The sequence below is a fragment of the Crotalus tigris genome, unplaced genomic scaffold (genome assembly GCF_016545835.1).
Source record: "Crotalus tigris isolate CLP2741 ecotype Arizona unplaced genomic scaffold, ASM1654583v1 scf7180000019944.6993514239:2294586, whole genome shotgun sequence".
Classification (NCBI taxonomy): domain Eukaryota; kingdom Metazoa; phylum Chordata; class Lepidosauria; order Squamata; family Viperidae; genus Crotalus; species Crotalus tigris.
Genome location: NW_024097783.1, coordinates 1,945,154 through 1,971,423, shown reverse-complemented (window position 1 = coordinate 1,971,423; position 26,270 = coordinate 1,945,154). Strand labels below are relative to the sequence as shown.

Sequence of the window (26,270 nt, the reverse complement as noted above, 5' to 3'; positions counted from 1 at the left end):
TTCGCCCTCTCCTCACTGAAGACTTCAGCAAGGTCCCTATATTCCTCTGGTATTTCTGTTAATCTTTTTTCCTCTCCTATGGATGCTTTTTCTATTCTTGATTCTGGTAGCCTCCCTTGGGGTTTTAAGTCCATAGGGTCCCCCTTCGGGAATTTGATTTCTGTCATCCTCCAATTTACCCAGGGGTTCCATTTTTTCAACCATTCCATCCCTAGAATCATTGGGCATTCCATACCTGGGGTCACCACAAACGTTATGTCCTCTTCATGGTTGCCCAGGGAGAGGTGTATTGGCAGAGTGGCTAGGGTAGCTGGCACCCCCCCTGCTATGGATCCATCTAGCTGGCCAAATGAGATTGGTTGTTCCAGTCTCCTGGATGGGATGCCCAGATTCCCCACTAGTGTTGGGCTAATGAGGCAGCGGGTGCAGCCAGAGTCTATTAAGGCTTTCACCTTCACAGCTTTGGGCATGGGGGGGATTAATATAGTCACTGTTTTGAGGATGGGTGTGATGCATCCACTTACCAGGGGTTCGCCCTCCGAGCTATCATCTGAGGCATCCACCGGCCCTGTGGTGTAGGCTGGAGTTCTTTCCCCTTGGTGAGTAGAAGTGGGGGGTTCTGCAATTTCCATCATTCTCATGGCTGTTTCTTTTGGCTTAGCTGAAGACTTTCCGGGTTTGTTGATTGGGGATCTGTCTGGGTTGTGCTGGGGGGCCTTTGAGCGGCATTCTACAGCTCGATGCCCTTCTCTTCCGCACTTGAAACACCCCATTTGCTTCTTGGCTGTATCCGATGATTTCACCAGTTGGTGTGTCAGCTCAGGCGGGGGGCGGCTCCATTGTTTTCCTCGGCGGTGCCTCTTCAATATGTCGATCTCTGCTTCCTCTGCCAAGACGTACCATTCCTCAAGTCGATGTGGGTCCCCTCGGGGCAGGCAAGCATCATATAGATCATAGTTTAGTCCGTCTTTGAAATGGCCAAGGAGGATGTCTTCTGGCCAATTCAGTTTGCTGGCAATGGCCCGGAATTCTTGTGTATACTCAGCCACTGGGCGTTTGCCCTGCCTCATCGTTGTTATTCTTTCACGGGCTTTGCGATCAGCCAGGGGGTCTTCAAATCGTCTTCTCAAAGAGGACATGAAACGGTTGAAGTTACTGAGTTCTGGGGCATTGGAGTCATGCAAGTTCACCACCCAATCTGCAGCTGGTCCATCCAGGGCAGATTGCACGATCCGGATGCGGGCTTTGTCGCTGGGAATGTCCTGCCCATATTCCTCCATGTAGCTGAGGACTTGGGTTAGGAAAAACCCCAAGCGTGTTGGCTCCCCTTTGAATTTCACCTCCAACGGTGGACGTATTGGAATGGATCGGTGCCTCCGTTGTGGGTGGTAGTGTCTTCCGTCCAGATTGCCATCTGTGGTCCAGTAGGGGGTGGGGGCTCCTGGATCAGTAGATGTCCCTGGGGTTGCAGGTTCCACGTCCCCCTCGGTGTCTCTCCCTTTGTGGCTCCAGGAGCTGGGGCGGCCATAGGGCTCAGTATTCTCCTCTCCTAGGAAGCTGAGAGTTCTCTTCATCAGGTCAATAGCTTTCTCTAGGATCCAGTCTGAGTACGGTGCCCAGCTTCCTCCCTCTTCACTTGCGTGCAGGGATTTCTCCATCTCCTGCTTCCATTCTGGTTGCTTGGTCCCCCGTCTCAGGGTCACCTTTCTTGATTCCTTTCCCCACTCACTTTTCTTTCCAACGCCCATCGACCAGCGAGGCTTGTGGTCCTGTGTCTCCACCACTTCTTCTCCCGAGGAATCTGACCTCTCGGATCCCAACATCTGGCAAGGTTCCAACTGGGTCAGCGGCTCTCTTTCCAGGGAGTTTTCCCCCTCTCTTGCTCCATTGTCTGACATGGTAAATTTTTGCAAAATCCCCCGGCAAGGGTCTCCCTTCCAGGTGGATTAATTTTGCAAGTCCTGTCTAATGTAAGGACCCACCCCACTTTGCATCTTAAGAAGACAGAACTCTTGGAATAATTCTTCCAACAGGAATCCTTTATTAAGAAGAAGTGGTTGCAGGCATGCTAGACAGGACTTGGGGTCCAAGCTCTCCCATTCAAGGTTTTAAGGGGTTCCCCAGCAGTCCCACCCAATCACCCCCCTTCCAGTGATAGTTTCAGGCATCACAGTTCCACCCCTTGCTCCTTTCTTCCGTCTGTATGGAGACTTCAGATAACTACATGAAAGGTAATTAGTTCTCTTTGTCATGGTAAAGTTCTTTGATGCTAGTTATATTCAAAGTCTTCCTTTGAAGTTGCAATAAACACATTCAACTTCTTAGGAGTATACTGAAGGAAGTGAGGGCCATAAAGCCCCTTTGTTCTCCCCCTTCTCTCCCTCTTATGGCAGAATCCAGAGAAGGCAGAATTGGGGTTTTCTATAATTGATGATTAAAGATGAAATATAATTGGATTCTGACACTCCTTCTGAATCAAAGTCCAGGGCAGGGATGTGCTATAGGCCTAGGGGCACCATGTCACAGACAGCATTTAGATATCAGTTGAAGAAATGATTCAAATATCTCCCCCCACTTCCCAGCAGAGCTAGGCAGTTGGGTGATGGGCAACTAGGCAATTAGTGGCAAGGCATCTTTTCTCAAGCAGAATAAAATACCTGCACAGTATATGAAGCAACTAAAGTCCAAAGGCATTAGGCATTACCTATTCTATTGAGCAATAATGAACTTGGATAACCAGTCATTCAGCCAGATGGACAATATCTGATTCTTGCACTTCCTCCATTTGACTACTATTTCCTCTCATTTCAACAGGCAGGCAGTATTTTTTCCATATTAACAACACAAGGAATAAATATCCTTATCATCTACTTTATCTTGATCCACTTAAAATGAACTTCTTACTCCCCACTCATCATACATTGGTCTGTTACTCTAACCACCAGCACTTCCCATGGTGCTGGACCTGAACACAGATGGTTGTTCCCCCATAACAAGTTTCTAAATGTAGTTCACATACTGTATTAGCTGAAGTTAGCATGGTCATAAACTCCATAATTGAATCTGCTGGGTCTATTTATTGGCATCACCAGCATTGTCAACTGACAGGGTCTGTTTGTGCAGGATTATATTAGTCAGCCTGGTATTCTCTTGACTAGTAGAGCTTTTATGGATGAAGGCCGTAAGACTATTGGTTATTTCTACTATGATATGAAAGGGAGGCAGATACTAGACAAGTTCCAAATTATACTCCTCTTAATTATGAAGACTCATGGCAACTTTTTCATGGCAACTTCTTATGCAAAGACAAGTCCTTGGTACTATAAAAGTAAACTCTCACACTCAGTGAGAAATCTATAAGAACAAGTCTTATAAAAATAAAACACAGAAGGAAACTAGTTAGCCTGCTGAAATGAGGGGACAGGCAAGAAAGAAAATACTGTTAAAGAAAATACTGTTTTTTTTAAGCAAGACTTATGATTAACTGCAGTTGCTAGAATTATTTTGGTAGTGTCCTCAACTTTCTCCGGTAAATATTGTCCTTCTTATGAGCTTATCTAAGCGTTTCCAGTTGTGACTGTGGTTCAGACCTGACAGATTCTTTTCTGAGAAAAGACTTTGGATGCACTCAGGAGAGCTGGGGCTTAATGACAGCTGAGTTTTGTCAGTCCCATTGATTAAGCCAGACAGTGGCTGTAGCTTTTGAGTTCTGGGTAAGTACAAAGCTTGTCACACTGTGTGATGCAAAAAGAAAGGAGACAATGATCTTTTCTGATATTTTCTACGGTATCTTTACTTTCAAAGGCATTCTAAATGTCTACAATAAGAGGAATCAAGAGCAACTATAGAGTACACATACTTAAAGTCAGCAAGACATCGAAACAATGGTTTAGTTTTCACTTGTTTATTTACTTTTCCAAAAGCTGAATTCTGATGGTTTATTTTGGATGGTTGACTCCTGGAGTTTTGGAATTTGGCATCTTTTATTCATCCTTGCACTTTGTGTTCCATTCTTTTTTATATTTTCATTTGTGGAAACTTCAGAATGCAGCTGAAATTGTAAAACACTCAATGTTGATTAGACTGCTAAACTTTGGTGTATTGGGGCAACCTTCTATTTGTGCTCTTATGAATTGTACATTTTATTTACCCACATCTGAACTTACCACACTATTTTATTTATTTTAGCATTTCAAATATATAAAGTTATTTTGCCAAATAGGCTATGTCCATGATTCTTGAGTAATCATTTGCTACTGAATACTAAATAAGTAGTGTACATAATGTAGCATTGTTATTTTAAAATATAACAGACTTGATTGCCTTAAGGATCCAGCTTCTGCCGTGGCCATTTAGTGTACATTTGTGCTGCCCCTTTTTCTTTAGAGATGATTTTTTTTTCTTCATTTCCTCAATATAAAAAGCTGCAGAAAAAAATTCTTTGCTTTCTTCTTTCCTTTCCATCTTCAGCCTGGCAGTGAGTCACCAAAGTAAGTAACTTACAAATTTTGTTGCTCTCTTTCCAGACATGCAGTAAATTTACTAAATTTAAGTAGTTAAAAGGGATCAATGTTGGCAGGTTCAGGAATTTAGTTTCAGTACCTAATGGTGGTGGTGGGGAGGGAGATGAGGAGAAACATCAGCAAGTCTTTCCCTTCCAGGGGTTTTTGTTTGTTTGTTTTTTCTTCATTAAAGAAATGTGGGTATCTGAGAGAGAGAGGGTATTCAGAAAGGGAAAGGTTTTGGAAAGCTTCTCCTGAAGCTGCTCCTCTGCATGCAGACAGCTGACTTCCCCAAAGCTAGCAAGTTTGCAGGTTTCTGACAGCCAGCTGACTGGAGCAGAGGCCCAGTCCGCAAGCATAGCTTCATGGGCCAAGCACAGAGGCTGTTTGGAAGCCACTCTGGCTTGGAATAGGGTACCAGGCTCTAATCTGGCTGGGCTCTTCCCCCAGATGGACTGTTTTTGCAAAACTTTTTGCTGCTTGCCTATCTCCTTTGTGGACCTAGGAGGGTAGCAAGCCGCTCAGGTCCTCCCCTACCTATGCTCATTTAACGACCCACATGTTCATATAACAATGGCATCAGAGAGAAGAAGGGGTAAGCAAGGCTGTCTCACTTAACACTTGCACTGTAATGGGCAGGCTCCATTAGGGTCGTAGACTGAGGACTACCTCTATATTTTCTGTAATTTATTTCCCTAACTTCTAATGTTTTGCACAGTTGTGTGATTTTTTTTAAAAAAAATTATTTCAGGAAATTGAATATGAGTAGGAATATTACCCAAAGAACAACATTGTTATTTTTTAAAAAATGACTATTATTTTTCAATAATACTTTTACAAAGACCATTTTGACGGTATATCAAGCAAAACTATATTTTTATTTATATTCCATCTTTATATTGTACAAGTATGTATATAATGCTCCTTCCTCCTGTTTTCCCAAACACAATCCTGTGAGCTTGGTTGGACTGAGAGAGGATGACTGATCTAAAGTCACCCAACCAAATTCCACAATTAAGGGAAAACTAGAACTCAGTCTCTCAGTTTCTGTTCCAGAATCTTAGAGGCACTCTGATTCTTCCTCATATAAACAAGCCAGTATTTATATGGCATGTTATCTGAATTTGAGCAAAGCGCTTGACACACATAAACCAAAAAGATATTCATGTCTTATTCAGGGCACTCCGCAAAAAAGCATGAGTGCAAATCAGAGGACTATATTCAACTTATTCCTTGTAGTGTGTAATAAGATATAATTGAACAAATCTACAAGTTCAATCTGTTTTTGTCAAAATTATGAAACAGTATTGTGTTGCTATGCCACAAGCCCTACTACTCTTTGGTGAGTATGCATGTAATGTTGTGATGCACACAAAAAGGGTCGAGGTTTTATAAATTTATCACATTTTTATAGCTACCCATCTGACAAGAATGTGATTCTAGAGTCTAGGTGGAATATAACAATCAATGATCTTAATGCTGGAGTTGGCATAGATTTGTCTATCTTCACAATGTATTTCAGGAAAGCAGACTGTGTCTGTTCCAAAAAGAAGAATTTATATATTCTCCTATGTTTTGCACCATATGTAATCATGGGTAAAATATTGGTGTTTTTGATTATTGGAATTAGGTAAGCAGGTTAGCTATGGCTGTTGAGATGCCTTACAGCATTGGCTATAATCCTTAAAAAACTCTTGAAATGTGGGAGCCAGGAACTGTGACAGCAATTCCTAGGTATAGATAAGACTTTATCTGGTTTATATGTCCCCTGCCCAAATTACAATTATACCTAATCCATCTTTTCCTCAAGGTAGACTTATTTATACTTAAATAATTAAGTATATTTTGTGCAATAAACACTAATATTTTGTGCAATAAACACTAATACATGTGATGTCACTTGCCTTCCTTGAGGACAGAAAACCAACTTGAATGTAGTATGGATTGATTACAAGAAGACATTCGACTCCCTAAAACATGACTGGATAATCAAGTGCCTAGAAATAAAAAAAAACTCAATAGAAAAGTTTTGTTCAAAGATCAATGGTACAATGGAAGAAGATGTGATTCTGGTCAATGGTGACAGATTGGGAGAAGTTAATATCAAGGGAGGAATCTTTCAAGGCAATTCACTATCACCACTACTGTCTATCATTGCATTGATTATTCTGTCAACAGTAATCCATTGTATACCAAGAAGGCTTACTGAGTACTGGGGAGACCAAACTGGCCTACAAAAAAGAGCAAATGAAGAATAGAAAAGTGCAATGGGAAAATAAAGTATTACATGGCTAGTATATTAAAAAAAAAAAACAGGTAAAGCAGATAAGGGGTAGGAACAGGAAAGTTGAAGAGGCTGAGGGGCTGATTCTGGCTGCACAAGACCAAGGCTTAAGAACAAATTCAACAACTGACAAGACAAAATTGCTCGGATTCATTCTCAGTTTGAATCCATACTTGGTGCAGATCATGTGAGATGCCCGGGGAGAGGTCTTGCCCAGCTATCTGGGAACAGTTTGGTTCTGTTGGACCTGAGAAAGAGGACAGAGTCTTCAATGCTGTCAGTGCATATGAGATGCCCAGGATGCCCACCTGCCAATCAGCTCTTTTTCCCACCTGGTTAGTGAAAGCTTCCAGGACAGTGAATAGGTGCAAGTAATGATGAACTCTTCATTGCAGGAGAGGACATTCGACATTCCCGTGGCCTTTTAAGGAAGCCCCGGTTCTCCCCCTCCTTAAAATATCATCACTCAATCCCTCTTGCCTGGACAATTTTCCCATCCTGCTTTTTAGAAAAGGTGGTTAAAAAGGTGCTTGTTTTGTAGCTTCAGAGGATCCTTGATGAAACGGATTACCTAGACCCCTTTCAGTCAAGGTTCAAGACAGTTATGGGACACAAACAGTATTGGTCACACTTGCTGATGATCTCTGGTGAGAGTAGGATGGGAATAGTGCAGCCATCTTTGCTCTTCTTGACCTCTTAGCAACCCTTGATACATTCAACAATGGTATCTTTTTGGCTGGCTACGGGGTTTAAGGCTGGGTGGTGTAGTTTTGTGCTGGTTTGGCTGCTTTCTCCAAGATCGGTGTTGATTCGGAGTGAGAGGTCCACCCACGGCCACTCCTCTGTGGCATGCCATGGGGCTCAGTATTCTCTCCATTCCTTTTTAGCATCTACATGAAGCCACTAGGTGAGATAATTCAACACTATGGATTGAGATATCATCAGTATGCTTTATAACTCCACCCCTGGTGAAGCAAGTGACTCTGTGGCTATCCTCTTGCAGTGCCTAGAGGCTGAGGGACACTGGATGAGGGACTACAGACTTAGCTGAAACCTGGCAAGAGCAAGTGGCTTTAGATGCATGAAACTTCAAGATCTGGGACTTTCATCTCTTTCGTTCTGGTTGTGATGGCACTATTCCAGACATACTCAATCTGCAACTTGGGGTTCTCCTTGTCTTGCGATTCCTGCTCAAAAAACAGATGGCAGTCATGGCTAGGAGAGCCTTTGCACAACTTCGTCTTGTACACCAGTTGCAGCCTTCCCTGGATCAGGAGTCCCTATGCTCAGTCACTCAAGCTCTAGTTATCTCATGTTTGGATTACTGCAATGCACTCCACACAGGGCTATCAATTTGGAAGCTACAGCTGATGCAGAGTGCAGTGGCATGGACATTTCTTAGGGCCCCTAGAGTGGTCCATGTTACACCATGAGCTGCACTGGTTACTAATTTGCTTCCATGTGCAATTCAAGGTGTTGATTATCACCTTTAAAGTCCTTCATGGCATGGGTCCAGGCTATTTGAGGAACTGTCTCACCATGATGGGACTGACCTGTCCCATCCACACTGGCAGAGCGGTATATTGAGGATCTTGCCAGTCAATTTTGGCTGGCAGGGTCCAGGAGAAAAGCCTTCTCTGCCACAGTTCCTGCCATCTGGAATATCTTACCCCTTGAGGGGAAATCAGCTCCCACCCTTCTGACCTTCTGCAAGGACTGCTTCATTATTACCTTTGTTTTTTGTTCTTTCTTTCTGTTTATTAATCAATAACCAATAAAAATAATTTAAAAATATAAATTACATGTAACTTCTTGGATAATTTCAGTGACACTGTATGTTAACAGTATTTTAAATGTTACACTATAAAAGGCACATGTATCTAACAAATCTCTATCCTAAGATTAAAACTCAATTTTTTCATCTCTATTTTCCCATATTCTGAGACTTCAAAAAGTAAAACAAATTTACAGCTATTTTTCTCATACTTCATAAGCATTTTGGGGCATGTACTATTCCTAAACAATATGTTTCTGGCAGTGGAAAAAAGTAGTGATTATTGCATTTTATAAAATTGGAAGGAAAAACTTTAATTCTTCCTCTTACATTTTAATCCCATTTTGGCTGCTTAAAACTTCTTAGTCATCAAAACAACCCACATTTTACAGGAATCCATGAAGGACTAAATCAAATACAAGGTTAAGAACAGTAAGATATTTTCATGTCTAGAAAATGGGAAACTTTTATAGCAAGACTGTTAATGAATCTCAAATTATGATTTGCAGAATAAAAATATTTAAAATGCATTGGATAGTATTATGTTTCTATAGAAAAGAAATGTCAAAAACAGTACTTAGGGATATTGCGAATTATCTAGTCTGTTAACAGAAGTGTTAATTTGCCAAAAGAAACTGAAACATGGGTCTGCTGTTCTTACCTGCCTTTTAACTAACCACAAAATATATAAACAGGAAATCTGTTCTCATTATGTTACACTATAGAAATTTTTATACATGTGTTTGTTATTTTCACAATGGCAACAAATTTTAATTATTCAAGATTTGTAAATTGCAATGCAATGCATATAACATAAAAATCTTCAAAAACTGTCTGTATAGTTAATCAAATTCCAAAAATGAGTTTGATTATGTTTCTCCTCTATCATCTCGTTTTTGACAATTAAACATCAGGTCCAGAGTTTAAAAAAGGAATACTTTTCTAGGACAATTCATAGCTATTTAATTTCACAAAATCCTATATATAAATACTACAAAACAAAATAATAATATAGTGTTTCTTGCATAATAAGCAGAAAAAGATTGAACTTTAAATGTTTATAGACAAAAATTGTAAGATTTCTTGAAAGAAAATCATTTAAAAATACAGAAACTGGGTGAACTATAGATAATACATCTATTTGAGTTTTAATGTCTACTTTTTAAGGTCTCGAGGTAATTTATATTAAAATAAAGTGCTATATAATAAAAAAGCTTTTAAATATATAAGCAAGAAGGTGTTAAACAGCCATGATTTAGTTAAAATTAAAATTTTAATTAACTTGTTTACAATCTAATATAATACTCTAAGCTTGGTTGAAACAAAATAATACAGCATGGTATCTTCCATTACCTATAATTTCTTGCTTCATCTAAAACTAAGGTTAAAGGTTTTGGAACAAGTAGGACAAGAAATCAAATTCAATTTCTGTCTATATAGGCTGCCTGGTTCTGAACCTATTAACCGCTTTGCTCAGTTCAAATGAATCAAGAAAATATAAAACTTCCTGGGTTTGGCCCCTGATGAAAGGGGGATGCACATATATCCAAAGGCAAGATATGATCATCTATATCAGTGGTTCTCAACCTTTCTAATGCCGTGACCCCATAATACAGTTCCCCATGTTGTGGTGACCCCCAGGGGGGGTGGCCAACTGGGTGTGGCCACCAATAAGAGGGAGTAGGACAGCTAGGGAAAAGGGAAAAAAATGGCGGACAGTGTGGTTTGGCGACCCCCGTGAAATGGTCGTTCGACCCCAAATGGGGTCCCTACCCACAGGTTGAGAACCACTGATCTATATTGAACCATTAAAAGCATTAACATTTTAAATGATTAAGTTTTTTATATTCAGAAACCTGAAGAATTTTTGTTTCTACCAATGGCAAAACAAACTATAATGGCTAATGTGAGAGTGCCCTTTTCATATAGGGACAGGAGTAACAGACAAGCAAACAGTGGACACATAAAAGAAATGGGGGAAGGTGATTATTCATACCTGTCTCTTTTAAGCTTGCAGGAACACAGCATTAAAACAAACCAAACAACTTATGATGCCTTGGGTCATCATTTCAGAGATATTTCCTTACCAGATTCCTCAATATCTTTAACAATGGGAGATTTCCAGTTTACTTGAGAAGTTCTTTAGAATTCAGGGATATGTGGGCCATTGTGACCTACATAGCAGTCAAAAATATCAGGAACTGACCACAGAAATGTTTTACAGCATTTTGTATTATGTCATAAAATGCCTTATCATAATTTTGATGTCATAAAATATTTTATAAAATTTTCCAAATTTCAATACCACAGGAATTATGGGTCCCAGATTTTATTAAAGGACACAAAAAAGAGGTTTTATAGTATGTACTGCAGATACAGTATTTTTTGAAGCTATGGTCTTAACAAATGTAACTAAACTTCAAAATGATCCAAACAGAAATATCCAAAGTAAACTATAAAAATATTCATGTAGCAGTTAGTGGCTGGAGAAGGGAGGGGAGAAAAAAAAGTGGCTACCAGAGTACAATTTTTATAATATTTCTTAATTGGGGGGGGTGTTACTTTTTATTTTTAAAAATATTTTATGTATGCGTGTGTGTGTGTTTTCTTTTTGTTTGCTTGCATGTTTTACTTAATGAACCAAAAAATGTAAAAAAAATTCAATGGATTTTTAGGTGACATCTCTTTCAAAAAGAAATAACATTTAGAAATGACTTCATTGCATTTATACTTTAAGTATTTGCTTAGTGACCACAATTGGGACTGGCAACTTGGTTGTTAAACAAAGTAATTTAACATTTTTTCTTTTATATTTTATTGTATTAGTTATAAAAGAAAAACAAATAAAGCAGAAACTTTTACTTCTGTGCCCAATGACAAGCCCATTTATTCCACCAGACTCAACTGAGAAATTTAGGCATCCTTTTCCTTGACAACAACTAGCTCTGAGAGATCAGCTTGTTTGCTGGCAGAAAAATAATTCCAAGTCTCCTTGAAAGGTTAAAAAAGTTTTACAGGCCAATAAAAATAATGAGAGAACCCAATAACAGGGTATGTTCCTGCATGTGTACTCACTGTCTGCTTCATTTTTTCTTTTCCTCACTCTTTAGAAGTTCTTTACTTACAGCTCTTCTGGGATCAAGATTGAAAATATACACACTTATTCCCAATGTGGCTGGTGTTTTCTTTTTTCACTACAGCTAATGATTTTTATAGTGGCATCCATTTTTGATTTTTAAAAGTGCAATAAAAATCTGTATTTACTTATTACCTTAGTTTTCATAATTATAGCAAGAATCATAATAATAGAAATTCTTAGCTCTATCTTATGGATTTTACTACTATTATAAAAGGGTGCATAAATCTGAACCATAATTTGATAATTCATCATATGGTATTAGGATTTATAAACTTATTTTTTAAAATAAGTTTGTTGGACATATGAAATAAAGGAATGTTTGTATATTTACTAAATATCATCTGGCTATAAACTGGCAATGATTAACCATACTGCTAAATGCCTTTGGTATCAGCATTTTTCTCACTGCTATTAAACTGTTGAAGCTAATTAATTCCATGCAGACTATTATATTAAAAGTAAAAATGCAGCTAATTATCAGAGAGTTTTTTTTATTAATTTTCCAATAAAATTGTTCTTGCTATATCCTAATGTTAACAGATCATCCAAAAGAAATATTTCATATTACTGATCTCCCTTTCATGATATTATATTTATTATTATATTTATATTTCACCTTTTTCTATGAGAAAATTATTACAACTGAAGACTCCCAATCATCTCTTATTTACAAACTGACCAAATCAGGAAACACAGGTAGTCTTCGACTTACAAGTGTTCATGCAGTAACCATCTGAAGTTACAACGACACTGAAAAAAGTGACTTATATGTGTTTTTCAGTTACTATTGCAGCATCCCTATGATCACGTGATCAAAATTCAGACCCTTTGCAACTAGCTCATATTTATGATAGTTGCAGTGTCTCAGGTCATGTGACCCCTTTTGTGACCCTTTGATAAGCAAAGTCAATGGAGAAGCCAGATTCACTTAACATTCTTGTTACTAACTTAATAACTGCAGTGATTCTCTTAACTGTGGCAAGAAAGATCGTAAAATAGGGCAAAACGCACTTAACAAATGTCTAATCTTCGTTGAATAAATTATCATCAGTCAAGGATTACCTTTACTGTTGTGCTAGAAAGAATCACAACTGTCCAGATAAGGGGTAAATTATGCAACAAATGTTACAATACTGCAACACAAGTTCCTCCCCTTTTGTATGTGCATCATAACATCAGTTACACGCTCACCGAATAGGCAAAACTTGGGTCACAATTCTTGCTTCGTGTCCCTGACAAAACTGTTGGGATTCTATAGACACAGCTGGAAAGCATAAAAACATCTTGCAAGAGAATGCAAATCACTTCCATATTGTTGTTATATGGATATGACTATTTAATTATCAGAAATAAAATTCATAGGAAACTTCTCTATTTAATGTGTCTTCAAGGATAAGGATTTTTCAGCTTAAACTACTGTGGAGTTTTAAGGAAGATCCCATTTCTTAAAATTTATCTCTTTCTCTCTGTTACTTTGACAACCTACCTAATGGGGAAAGATATGCTAGAGAAATCACTTGGGTTTTTGTCCAGCACACATTATCCATACTTGGAAGAATGCATACTGAACAAGCAGTTTAGTACAGAGAGGGAAATTATGCAAATATATATAAATATAAAGACTAGCTAAAATGTTAGTTATTCTTATGAATTGTTACAATGTTTTCTGTATGTGACTGTCCTTGAAGTAAATCAATAATCCAAGAATTTAGGATCATTATAGTAATTTTAAAAGAACTAAATGCAATTTGAGATGGCAGTCAACATTTTTAAATCTTTGGTGGTCGTGTAAAAAAAAAAGCTTTTTGGATTAAGATATGGTGGAACATTCAGAGAATTTTTAGAAAGAGGGTAAAATTTACTCCACAATTGTTTTTGCTTGGTATTGTTACTGATTGTGATGCTAAGGAGGTTATATTGATGTTGAATCTGATTACAGCCGCAAGGCTGTTAGTAGGTCAATACTGGAAGAAGGAATCTTTGCCTACTTTGCAAGAGTGGTTTTTTAAAGTATCTTACTTGGCGGAAATGGCAAAGATTTCGGCTTTCTTAAAAGAGCAAACGCAAGAGAAATTTTTTGCTGTATGGGAAAAATGGATAAATTTCATACAATTTAAACTGGATTTGAAAAAATATCATTTAGCTTTTTTATAACCTGTATTTTTCTATTTTAAATACTTTCTCTTTTTAAGGATTATAATTCTTTTTTCATATATATTTTATTTTTAATTATCTTATAATTTTGTTAATTTTTTTTTAATTAAGCCTATATTCTGCTCTGGGAAGCTCCGGGGGGGGAGGGAGGGGGTGGTTTGGGAGGGGTTGGGGGAGGGTTGTATTGGTTTTTTTTTTTGTTATTGTTTTTTTTTTGTCTTTGTAAAAGTTTTTAAAAATTTTTCAATTAAAAAAAAAAACATTTTTAAATCTTGAATAACACCCAATCATAGGATGAATTGCATCTTCCCATTCAGCCTATACAACCTTATGAAATTTTTGCAGGTTTTATCTGCAGGACACGCCCTTTTTTCTTTTTTTCTCTTTCACCTAAATGATTTAAGGTCATGGTTTTCAATTCATTTGACCTCTGCATGATTAATTATTACAATAATACAAACTCTTGTATGAAAAATTACTTTTTCCTCTAATACCAGGCACTGTCTCCTTTAGCAGAAAAACTTCAAGTATGTAATTCTTACAACTGTTTTCTAGTCTCTGACATTAACTGAGAGGAATTTTTCCCCATTTCACTATGCTTTTTTTTTCAGCTGTGCAATGTTTGAGGGATTTCTTGCATGTACAGCCCATTTCAAAACACCCACAGTATCTCAATGGGATTTAAACCTGGGCTTTAATTTGACCATTTCAGAACCCTTCATTTCCTGGAATGTTTAGGGACATGGTCATATGGCAAGAATGACTCAACTTTTGATCGAGCTTCAACCTTCTGACAGATGTAATCACATTATCCTCAAGCATTCTTGGGTGCAATGAAGAATTATATAGTGGATTCTGTGATGGTGTGCCATCCAGACCCTAATACAGCAAAGTAGCTCCAAAGCATAACTTTGCACCATCATGATTTATCGTTGGTAAGAGGTTCTTCTGGCAAAATGATATCATTGGTTTTGTTTAAACATGTCTTGTAGTGTAGTGGCCAAATAATATTATTTTGCCTTGTGTAACCAAAAGAAGTTGTGATCTTTGCCTATATCTAATTTGTGCAGTTTTTTTCTAATAGTAGACTCATGAATTCTGATATTAATAATGGTGACAATTATCTTTATGTCACACAATACAAGTCTGATTTTTAAAGATTTTTTTTCAACATCCTGCGTTCTGTTCTTAGGGTGAATTTGCTGAGATAAGCTAAACTTGTTTGAAATCTCCACTTATACATGATTTTTCAGATAGCGGAATGACTGATATCCAATTGTTTGGCAATCTTTTAAAATCCCTTCTGAGGGTCATAGGCATCTTTAACTTTCTTTTGGAAGGGCTCAGAGAGACCCTTTAATCTAGGCATGGTGATATCACATAAAACAACAATGAGCCAATCAAACTAAATGTCTCATGTTTAAATAAGACTGCACCTTTCTTGATCTAATCTGCATTTATGTATATTTAAATTACACAATGGAATATAAAATGTAAAAGTACATATTTGTTATATTACATCCTCTTTATATACTAATATTGTTAAAACAAAGATCAAATATATGTATGTTGAAATACGTTATAAGGAAAAATGTCAATGAATATATTTATTCAATTTTTCAATGGCACAGCTTCTTAACATTTTTTCTAAAATCACCTCCCATATTTTTCATCTTAACTACAGGTATAAGCTAAATGATCATCCAATATACTTTTGTTATCAACCAAGAGTTTCATGATTTTCAATTAAAGAATGATCATATAATTCTTCCCATTTTATTATATAGTTAAACTAACATGTATTTGATGTTTCACAGATGAAAGAAAAACTGTACAAACATTATTGTACAAATCTTATTGTGTAAAACTTAAAAATTAAGATGTTTTAATGACAAAATCAACATAAAGATTCTTAAGCAGTTAGCATTATTTCTCTTGTGCTCATACAAACACAGAGACACTGAAAAAACCACTCTACCATATAAAATCTTTTAGAACTAGACAAGCAATGTGCCACTTCAAAGTGATCGCCATATATATTTATTTATTCCATCTACTTTTTACATAAATAACCAGACTTTCATATTTCAAATTAAAGCAATATGTTGTTAAGTCATTCAATGAAGTTAGTATCATTTGCTCAAAGTCTGACAATGCTTAGGTACCAATTATTTTGGTCTTAAGTGATTGGGTATATATACCTCCTGACAAAGGATAAGTTCTACTGCAAAATATTTACAGCTCTATTATTTAGAGCTTTATTTACAGCTCTATCTATATTAACAAAGAAATGATATGTGACACAAAAGGGAAGTCTGAAGCTCCAAGGCTGAGTTAAGCGATAACAAATCAGCAACAGCTTATTGATATATAAAGTTTTTTTAATTTTATCAAAATTGTTTCCTTGTTTGTATTTCAAATGACAATGTCCCATTACCATTTCAACAAACCATATATTCATCAGTTTCAGGGAAACTGTTAGGATACATGATTACAATACAAAGTTATATTGAAATGGTTTCATTTTATTAATATTTCTATATTAAAGACAAACAGGATCTGAAATAAGGGCTTTAAAGACTTTCAATTTTGTTAGTAAGTTGTATTTCTAATTAATTAAAATATTTAAGTTATTAAAAACGTATTGAGAACGCAATTGAGCTGATGTGTTATTAATCCAAGCATTTGCAACATCAGATTTTATTATTCACTAAATTAGTGGATCAATTTTATTGTGATAAAATTCCTTTAAATGGTATTTTCTTTATTTTACTCATGTGTGAGAAGAAAAAAATCATTCTCCCTCTATTGATGGCAATAACATTATCATCATCTTTCTATTAATACATCCCCTTGTGCACTAAAAAAAGAAAATCTAAGTATACTGATACTTTCCTCTTGATTTGCAGTGCCCTTGTTACTTCCACCAGACTACTTCTGTACTCAGGAGCATATGTAATAAGATATTTCATTTGGGAAGCAACTGTAAGTATCAGTCTACTTTTGCCAATTTAGAATTGCTAATGAAGACATAAAAGTGGTTGATGGCTTCTATGTTTTAGGATCTATCATCAACATTAAAGGAGCAAACGGTCATAAAATATGCCATAAACCAGCCATTGGTAGAGTAGTCCATGAAGGCCCTAAAAAGGTATTCAGATGCCATGTTTCTATATCTGCATCATTTACCTAAAAAGTGCTAACTGACAGAATGCGCCCAAACTCTGGGACACATGGAATTGAAATTTGGCAAATTTTATAAAATACTTTATGGCATAAAAATTATCAAAGAATTTTATGAGAATACAAAATGTCATAAAAAGTGGTCAATGCCTGATTTTTTAGTGTACTATATAGTTCAACATGAGCTACTTTCAAGGCAGATTCTCAGTGAATGTTTAAGAACTTTTCACGTACATTAGAAATTCTAACATTCTTGAAGGCAGTGAGGAATCTGGTAAGGAAATATCTCTAAAATGATAACCCAATGAATCAGATTGTCTAGTTATTCAATAACACTTATGTGCTCTGTATAGAGTTCAATGTAGCATCTCAGGCAATTAATACATTTTCACCTGTGCTTTGAATTGCCATTTTCACTTCTCATGACATAACACTTATACATAGACAAAATTTAAGCAGCTTTATAAATGATACGAAACAATAAAATATCTTACAACAAATGAAAAGCAGAATAACTTCAATTTATTTAGCTTGCTACCTGAAGTGTAGCCTATTAGTAATAAGTGACTTAACCTTTATATATAAAACTTTATCCATTTGATGTTTTACTCTACTTATTATGGGGGGGGAAACCCTAAGCTCTTTCAAATATGAAATGATGGATTTGGCCACTTTAAAGTCAAAAATGAAGAAAATCTTCCATGCAATACACAAAGGAGAAAAGTACTAAGTTTTTCCACTAAGTTCTTCCACTTCTTCATGCTTGCTACCCACTTTCCCGTCTCAAAGTCAAAAAGTTTTCCTTGTTTTTCAGCATTTCTTTCTCAAAGAAACACCTCTAATTATCTACTTAGTTATTAATTTTATCCAAAATAGGAATCTTTAGTATGAAAAAATGTTTTCTATAAATGAAGTTAATACATCAAATAGGTGGATATTTTTGTTCTTGTATTACAGAAATTCTTAATTTTAAATAAAAACATGCTTGGTACTTATTTTAAATTATGAAATGGCTCTAGCCGGCAAAAAAAAAAGATTGCATTAAAAATTGCCCCAAGCTGTTAAAGATATTAAGACATTATAGTTATTAAAATAACCTGCATTCTAGTCACTAATTATTAACATTAAAACTTGAAATATTAACTAAAAAGTATATATTTTAGAGTATGATCATTATTTCACATATATAGAAATATAGTTCCATAACAAACTTCAACAACATCATCTAATGCTATTAACTCACAGGGAAATAAACGTCAGCACTGACATTTAGAAGCCTTCCCAAACACACAACTAAACTTCAATTGGTCTAACTGAATATGCAAAACTATTTTAAAAACAAGTGAAACTAATGCTATTACACACTGGTATTTCCAAACAAATTAATCTTTATTTATCCTAAACATAAATCCATAATCAAAACTCAGTTATGGCTCTCTAGGAAAACACATCAATAGGCTATCAAATTGAGCAATACAAACTTGCACATACATTAAATCATTATGTATTTTCACTCTGAATAGCAACAAAAAGTCTGATAAATTTTGTTCAGAAAGTATATAGAATGTTCCTAAAGAGAAAAAAATCTAAATATACACTAAAAGAATTAAACAGTTTAGATAGATATGTAAATTCTCTTACCTGTCTTGTGACTGTTCCTCGTACATTCTTTCTTTTCCCTCCTTAAAAAGTCTTATAGCTCGTTTTGACTTTTTCATGAGACTATCAATATAGATTTTAAAATATTCATTTTCACTGAGCTGTGCAAGTTTCTGGTTGTCATCATACTTGCTCAAAATAAGTCGCAAATGTTGGTACGTATCCGGCAAAATGTCAAGTATGTAAGGTGGGCTATTTTTCAATTGAAGTTTGGGATTCTGACATAGTCTGACCTACAATTAAAGAATAATTTACATAAATTTAACAATTAAGTTCACCCAACTCAAAACGTATTGTACATGAGTAAGACAATGGTGGGAAGCTTACACCTAAGCTATAACATTACCTGGAACTCAACTGTTTAATAGAGACCTGTTATGAATGCAGGTCAAAACACTGTTGATTTCTAACTGATAACATCTATAGAAAGAATTTTAGTATTACTAATCAACAAAGAAAAAAAAATAAAAACAGCAAGACGTAAAGACAAAATTGTACTAAAATCAGATTGTCTGATTTCCTCATCATACACTGTAGCTTAATCAAGATACTTAAATATAGCACCTTGCTGATGACACCTCAAAAATGAGGAAAGAACTATATTCATCTCTTTTCTTCTACATATTTTTTTTTTTACATTTTCCTTCTATTACAAGCCATAGGAAGGATTTAACTGTTCATCATCCTGATAGATTTCAATTCCCAACCCAGGCAGAACTGTTAATCTATTTAAACCACAAATCTATACAAACACTTGTTACCATTGTTATTATTTGATTTATTTACGGTATATCCCACCTTTGTAGAACTCAGAGTAGCATACATAGTGACTGACCCTTCCTTCTATTTTTCACCAAAACATCTTTGTAAAGCAGGTTGGGCTGAGAGTGATTTCTCCCAAATCCCCAATGGGAATTCCATTATACATTATTTGTAAAATCATTTCTCATTCTTCATAAAGAAAATAGTCTTTTATCTTATTAGTAAGCTTCTCACAGTCATCAGGATTGGATGGTCTCCAAATTCAGCAAAATAAATACATAATAAAGATTCTATTTTTAAAAAAATGTATAGAAATGAAAACAGGTTTCTGTCATCACACAGATAAGTCAAAACCTTACACATGTTGCTTGTGAGTAGCAAGTATTCCATCTGACTAAAGAGATAGCAAACCCTAAGAAAGAAAACAGTTCCTCTTTCAGTGGCTCTTCCTTTACCCCATTGGCCAATATACTTAAACAGAAGAAACAGAACAGCTACCTATATCAGTAAAGGTTCTTGCAAAGACCAAAGCCAATTGAAAGAAAAAAGTATACTGTCAGTATTTTGTCTTTTGCCATATGATTAACAAAACATATGTTGTGTGCAAAAAATATACAGGTGGGCCTCAATTTACAACCATTCATTTAATGATCATTTGAAGTTACAACACTGAAAAAAGTGATTTACAACTGGTCCTCGTATTTACAACCAATGCCTCATCCCCATGTGAAAAATAAATTAGGTTACTTGGCAACCAACATGTATTTATGAGGGTTGTAGAATCCCAGGGTCACGCAATCACCATTTGAGACCTTCTCAGCCAGCTTCCAAAAAGCAAAGTCAATGAGGGAAGCTAGAGTTGTTTAACAACCATGTGATTCACTTAACATTGCAGTGATTCATTTAACAACCATGGTAAAAGGTTATGAAATCACGTAATAATTCCCTTACTTCGCAATAGAAATTCTGGTTCCAATTATGATTGTAAATTGAAGACTATCTGTACCAAGTTTCCTTCTCAGCTAGTGCTACATTTCAGCTATTGTGTAGCTATTTAGTCTGTTTATTTAAATGTTTTAATAAATAAACTATTACAATATTTCATCTTAAATGAATCAGTCCAAGGATCATATTTGGGGTTTCTGAACTTATTTTATAATTCAACTTTCAGATAGTTGTATTATTTTACAGTTTATATGACCAAGACGACCTGAAAGCACACCCATTTTGTAATAACAAGATGTAGTAACATAACATTTTAACAAATTGAATTTGTCATGGGAATTTTAATTCCCCATTAAAATATGTCCACTTGATTATTTTCTGAAGTTTCAAGAATTCTTTACTCTCAAGACTGAGTACGTATTTTGGTATAATTTGGTTGGGGTAGTTATAATTTAAAGTTTACCAATTAAAATAAGGAGAATTCACCAATGGATTTATCTCTGACCTGCTATCTTCTGAGAGCCAAACCAGATATGTCTTCAAGAGCTGAGATCAAGTTAAGACTGGATCTCCTAGCATGAGGGGGCGTGTCAAGTTTGGCTACATGGTCTCAAGAGCTGGCAGACAGAGAAAACCCATTGGTGGATTATCCATCTCCTGTACTGGAGAATAGCCAAGATTTCTATTTCGTGAAAACTCAAGTTGTTTAGATTTTTCAAGGAACAGAAACAGAAATTCTACCCACATACTTCTATACCAATGTGGATATCTGACTGTAATTGCACCATGGAAAGTGGTCCTTGTAAGTCTGTTCTTAAACAATTCTTCATAAGGACAAACTTCATTCTAGATTAAGACTGCACTACTGCAGAAATCTGAATCAACAGAAACATTTCACCAGCAAATAATAAGGAGCAATAGTTTCTTTAAAAATGTTTCATTGATTATATATTTTATAAGGAATGAGGTCAAAAAGCCCCGAAACAGTTTTTTAAAGTATGAAAACTATAAATTAGGTATTCATATGGATCTGTACAAGTAAAAAGCAAATTGGCCAGACTTAGTAGCAAAGATACTACATTAAAATTTAGTAAACATATACTTTATTTTTTCTTACAAGATTATCATTCTATTCAATACAAAGGATGCTAATAAATATTTATTTATATACAGTAAATGAAGCAGGCTTCCTTAGCACAGGAAATCAGAATGGCCTCACACCCTTTACACCACTTCCTCCTGTGCAGAGTTAATGACTTTCAGGTGCTAAAAATTTGGCCAGAATAAAATTGGGTCAGAGGGAGGAAGGGAAGGAGAGAGAGAGAGAGAGAGAGAGAGAGAGAGAGAGAGAGAGAGAGAGAGATGAACAGAAAGACAGACATCAGCTAACTATCTAACAAGCAGATTCCAAAATATTTTAAGATTTTTTTAATGCAAATAGATTAGATTAAATAAAAAAAACGTGTGCCTGTTAGCAAAATTACAACTGAAAATGAAATGTCAATTTGAAAAAACAGTAATTTATTGATGACATTTTAATTTGTTGAGCTGATAGCTGCAATTTGTCAATTTTTGATAAATTACTGATTTTCTTCATTCAATATTTTCAGAGTGTAATTCTCCATTTTAAAATATACTTCAATAAAAGTGAAATAAATAACAAATATATCTTTTACTTGCTGAGAATTCTGTATGAATTCTGTCCATATATCAGGAAAGCATTCAAGTTGGAAGAGTACTGGACCAGTTTATAGATTGTTTTATTCATTAGTTATTTAACAAGGCTGTGTCCTATTTCACACTGACCAGTTTACATACCATAATATATGACTACATATCACACCAAGCCCCATTTCCCAATCCACATTACTTCTTAATATAAACTCAGTCACAGTCAAGGTACAGAATTTGCTATCACAAGATATAGCAACAAATCAGAAAAATCAGAACTACTAACTTGAATTTTGACAGGAGACAATGAGGGAAAAAGCTGTGATGTAAGTTAGACTGGTATCATAGAAATAAGTATTGGATAACAATACTTACATTTTGTTGTGAACTATTATTTATTAAGAAAAGTAATATACAAAATTATACATTGCCTATTTATAGAAGAGATTTAAAAAGTTTTTACTTATGCTTATATAATAGGTTTTTCTGTTTAAAAATATTAACATGAATGGAATACCACTTCAAATATGGAAGTTTTGTATCACAAGAATACATCTCTTCTGTCTTCCATTCAGCTTTCAAAAGATCTTTCTGATAATCAAGATATATATCAGAATGAGGGATTGCTACATAGGTTATTGTAAGATTGAAAAAATATTCTAAATTAGATGGAGAGAAACACAATTTTGAGAAACAAATTCAAATATCAGAACAATACATTATTCAGAATAACACACTGAATTGCAATGGGCAAAGAGCAAGCAGGAGACTGGAAGTTGTTTTTGAACTTCCATATCTTAGAACCTTGCCCATTATATGAAGACTCTTAAAAATCATAATGATGGAAAACATATTCTATTCTAAATAGAAAAATTAAATGTTTTTATTTAGTTTTAGTATCAGTTTTAATATTAAAATATCATTGAAAAGCTTCTCAAAGTTTGATCCCAAGAGTGATAATGTTTGATTAAATATAGACCATCTAAACACTTAAACAAATTTTAATGCACAATTTTCTAAATCCAGACTTAATTTATATATATTCTGCCATTTTGTATGGGGGTGTGTAGGGATGGGGACATGCTGCCATGTCTGCAAATAATTCCCTGTACTCTCAAGTTTTATGTTGCAGCACATAACCTTATTATCCCAAACCATCTAGCATCCAAGAAGAATTTTTTTTTAAGATATGCCAAAAAATCTTAGCAGATGACATGCTGCAGAGATTTAAACCTAAAGACATATCTTACTGGAAATTTCTTTCAATTCAGATAAATATTAAAGGTAGTCCTTAACGTACAACCACAAATGAGCCCAACTTTTTGTTGCTAATTGAGACATTTCTTAAGTGAGTTTTGCCTCATTTTACGACTTTTCTTGCCACATTTGCTAAGTGAATCTCTGCTATTGTTAAGTTAGCAACGTGGTTGTTAAGTGAATCTGGCTTCCCCATTGATTTTGCTTGTCAGAAGGTGGCAAGAGATGATTACATGACCCTGAATTTTGATCATGTGACCATGGGAATGCTGCAACAATTGTTAAGTGTGAAAAACTGTCCTAAGTCACTTTTCTCAGTGCTGTTATAACTTCAAATGAACTGTTGTAAGTTGAAGACTACCTGTATACAAGTTTAATTCAGAGGATGAAGAAAATTAAGATGAATTTATAACATGAAATTAAAAAAAAATTCCCAAAGGATACCAAATTTCAAGAGCAATTCTGGTATATTAAATACATATTTCATTGACCATTATTTTAGAAAAATGTAAAAACAAAACACCTAATTTTCAGCTGGAATATGATAAAAATAAGGGGGTTTAACTTTAAACTAAATAAAATTGTATTTTCACAAACACAGACTATGGGAAGGAAAGAAAACACTTTGGATATCAAATAAATGAAAATCTCACTTGATTTTGTTGATCGAGTTCATAAACATCACAAGTATTCGGATTAAGCCCATGATTCCATATACCACGCTAACTCATCAAAACAGTATCAATTATAAGTTTTAATATTCCTGTTTGTGTTTTAAGGTTTTAAACTATCTCTTCTTTAAAAATTCAAACAACCAACAAGAGTTAATTCAAATTATTTTCAAATCCATTTAAAAATATGGTCCCAACTGTTAAGAGTAAACTTTTTCCAGACCCGTTGCAGATGTATTGGGAACTGCTCTGGACTATTTCCACAGATGCGCGTGCACAAATTACTGTGTGTGCACTTGCACAAAAATATACCAACTATATGAGACTGAAAAAATGACATGGCTGCTTCAACCATTTGAAAATATGGGTTAGTTTATAGTACCATGCTCTTCTAAACCAGTTCTTTTGAAGAAATTTTGCAGCTGTAATAATTAATTATTGTAATATGTCATGAAATCTGAAGTAAACAGGCAAGGTATAAATGTTTTAAATAAAAACTAACAGTGAAGAGCTAATATAGTTATATTGTGCATTTAATGCATAGTCAACTCTCATGAATGACGGCAAATATACTTGTCCCAGGATAATGTTGCAATATCGAATTTGCATTGGTCACCGGGAAGTGTATACCATAGCCAACTCTTTTAAAAATATTTTTACTTTGAGAAATAAGACCACAATCAGCAGTCAAATGGTTATGCAAAATGCCCCACATTCAATTTTTGGTATTTCTTGTCAAAAACATCACAACAGAAAACGATGTGAAAGATTCAGGCTTTAATAGGCAAAGTCAGATTGTAAAGCATTTTGAGTTGGTATTGTCAGCTTATTATATTACATTCAATGTAATATAACTAGAATTGCATACTTATGTCCTGTAATTTGCCAACATTTCAAGTTATAGTATTTCACAGAATTATAGAGTAGGAAGAGTAACTTGAGGTCATCATGTCCAACTTCCAGGTCAACGTTGGACTCCAACAAAAGTTTATACAGCCAAGAAAGGTATAACCCACTTCAGCAGGTAATTGTTTTTACTCTTAATAGTTTGTACCTTAAATAAAAGTTTGTTACTTTAAAACTATGAACTAAATGTAAAAGTGTAATTAAAAAAATAAAAAAATAGAGATTTGGAACTGACAATGATTTGGCAACCAAATAAAAAACTTACAAGTCTACCACAGGTTTGAATCAACAATAAATTTATACTGGCATTTTAAATTCTGAACTGATTCTAAGAAAATAGGTTGTTATAGACAACATATGTTTTAATCTGAGTTATTGCCACAATTTCGGTAGTACTAGCTATCTTTCAACAACTTTTAAAAAACACCCAAAGTTGTAGCACATCAGAATTCAGTTCTGGAAAAAGCTATAACTATCTTGCCATACAACAGTAGTAGGAATAATATAATATATAAAACCTATAAGGAACCTGTGTGCCTTGATGACCAACGGAAATGTTTTAAACTGTTTGTATCAGGTCTATTTCTCATTTAGAATCCATGAACTTTTTCATGGAAACATGTGCTATTAGATAAATAGACTGATGGCTTCTTAAAAATGTTTTATATGCTATGCGTAAGAATACTACATAATTCTATGCATTTAGCATTTTTACTTACAATTATGTTGTTTTATGAATGCTACAGTGAAAGCACCTACACAAATCTATGTGTAAAATATAATTTTCAAGGATTGAAAATGGGCCATTGTACTAAGCTTATCACAAATGCTGCACATATAATTTGAAGAACATCCTACCTGCATAACAATACACATTTTTGTTCAGGAAAAATACTCTCAACACTTCCTATCTGTATTTTATAATATATTTTATTCTCCAATAATTTTTTAAGATTTGGTTACATAATTATTTTATCGGGAAATTACAACTGAGGGTAATGTTTAAATTGTTGTTTATCTGGACAAAATAATAAACTTACTTCTTTTTCAGCAGATTTGATTACATGATTAACGTAATGATTAAGGTAAGTATGGATCTCAATCTGATTGACTGAAGTTTCATTTTCAAGGAAACAGTACAACATAAGCCAAAGTAATATATATGAAAAAACTGCATATTACCAAACTTACAATTGAAGAACTGAATATTTAAAGTATATTTAATATTCTTTTATACTGAGAATAAATGTAGCTAAAGGCTAAATAAGCATGTAACAGCTATCATGAACCTGAAAACATATATTGTCTTGTCTAATCCAGCAATAATTCCTGTGTACAGTTACAACTATAATTTACAGACTCA

The 26,270-nt window shown here is 34.9% G+C and overlaps 1 protein-coding gene and 1 long non-coding RNA gene across 5 annotated transcripts in view; one reads left to right on the top strand and one right to left on the bottom strand.

Annotated features, from left to right (window-relative positions):
* Positions 1-26,270, bottom strand: part of CBLB (Cbl proto-oncogene B) — an 87,691-nt gene that overhangs the window by 57,757 nt on the left and 3,664 nt on the right. For all 4 annotated transcript variants that reach the window (XR_005559353.1, XM_039364987.1, XM_039364988.1 and 1 more), the window contains exon 3: positions 18,678-18,928. Coding sequence is in view for 3 of the 4 variants with exons in the window: in XM_039364987.1 (XP_039220921.1) it covers positions 18,678-18,928 (251 nt within the window). In the remaining variant the exon portion in view is untranslated. The remainder of the gene's footprint in view (positions 1-18,677; positions 18,929-26,270) is intronic.
* Positions 2,378-26,257, top strand: LOC120317930. Its single transcript, XR_005559354.1, has 3 exons — positions 2,378-4,490; positions 16,763-16,838; positions 25,962-26,257. It is a non-coding gene; the product is annotated as an uncharacterized LOC120317930 (long non-coding RNA).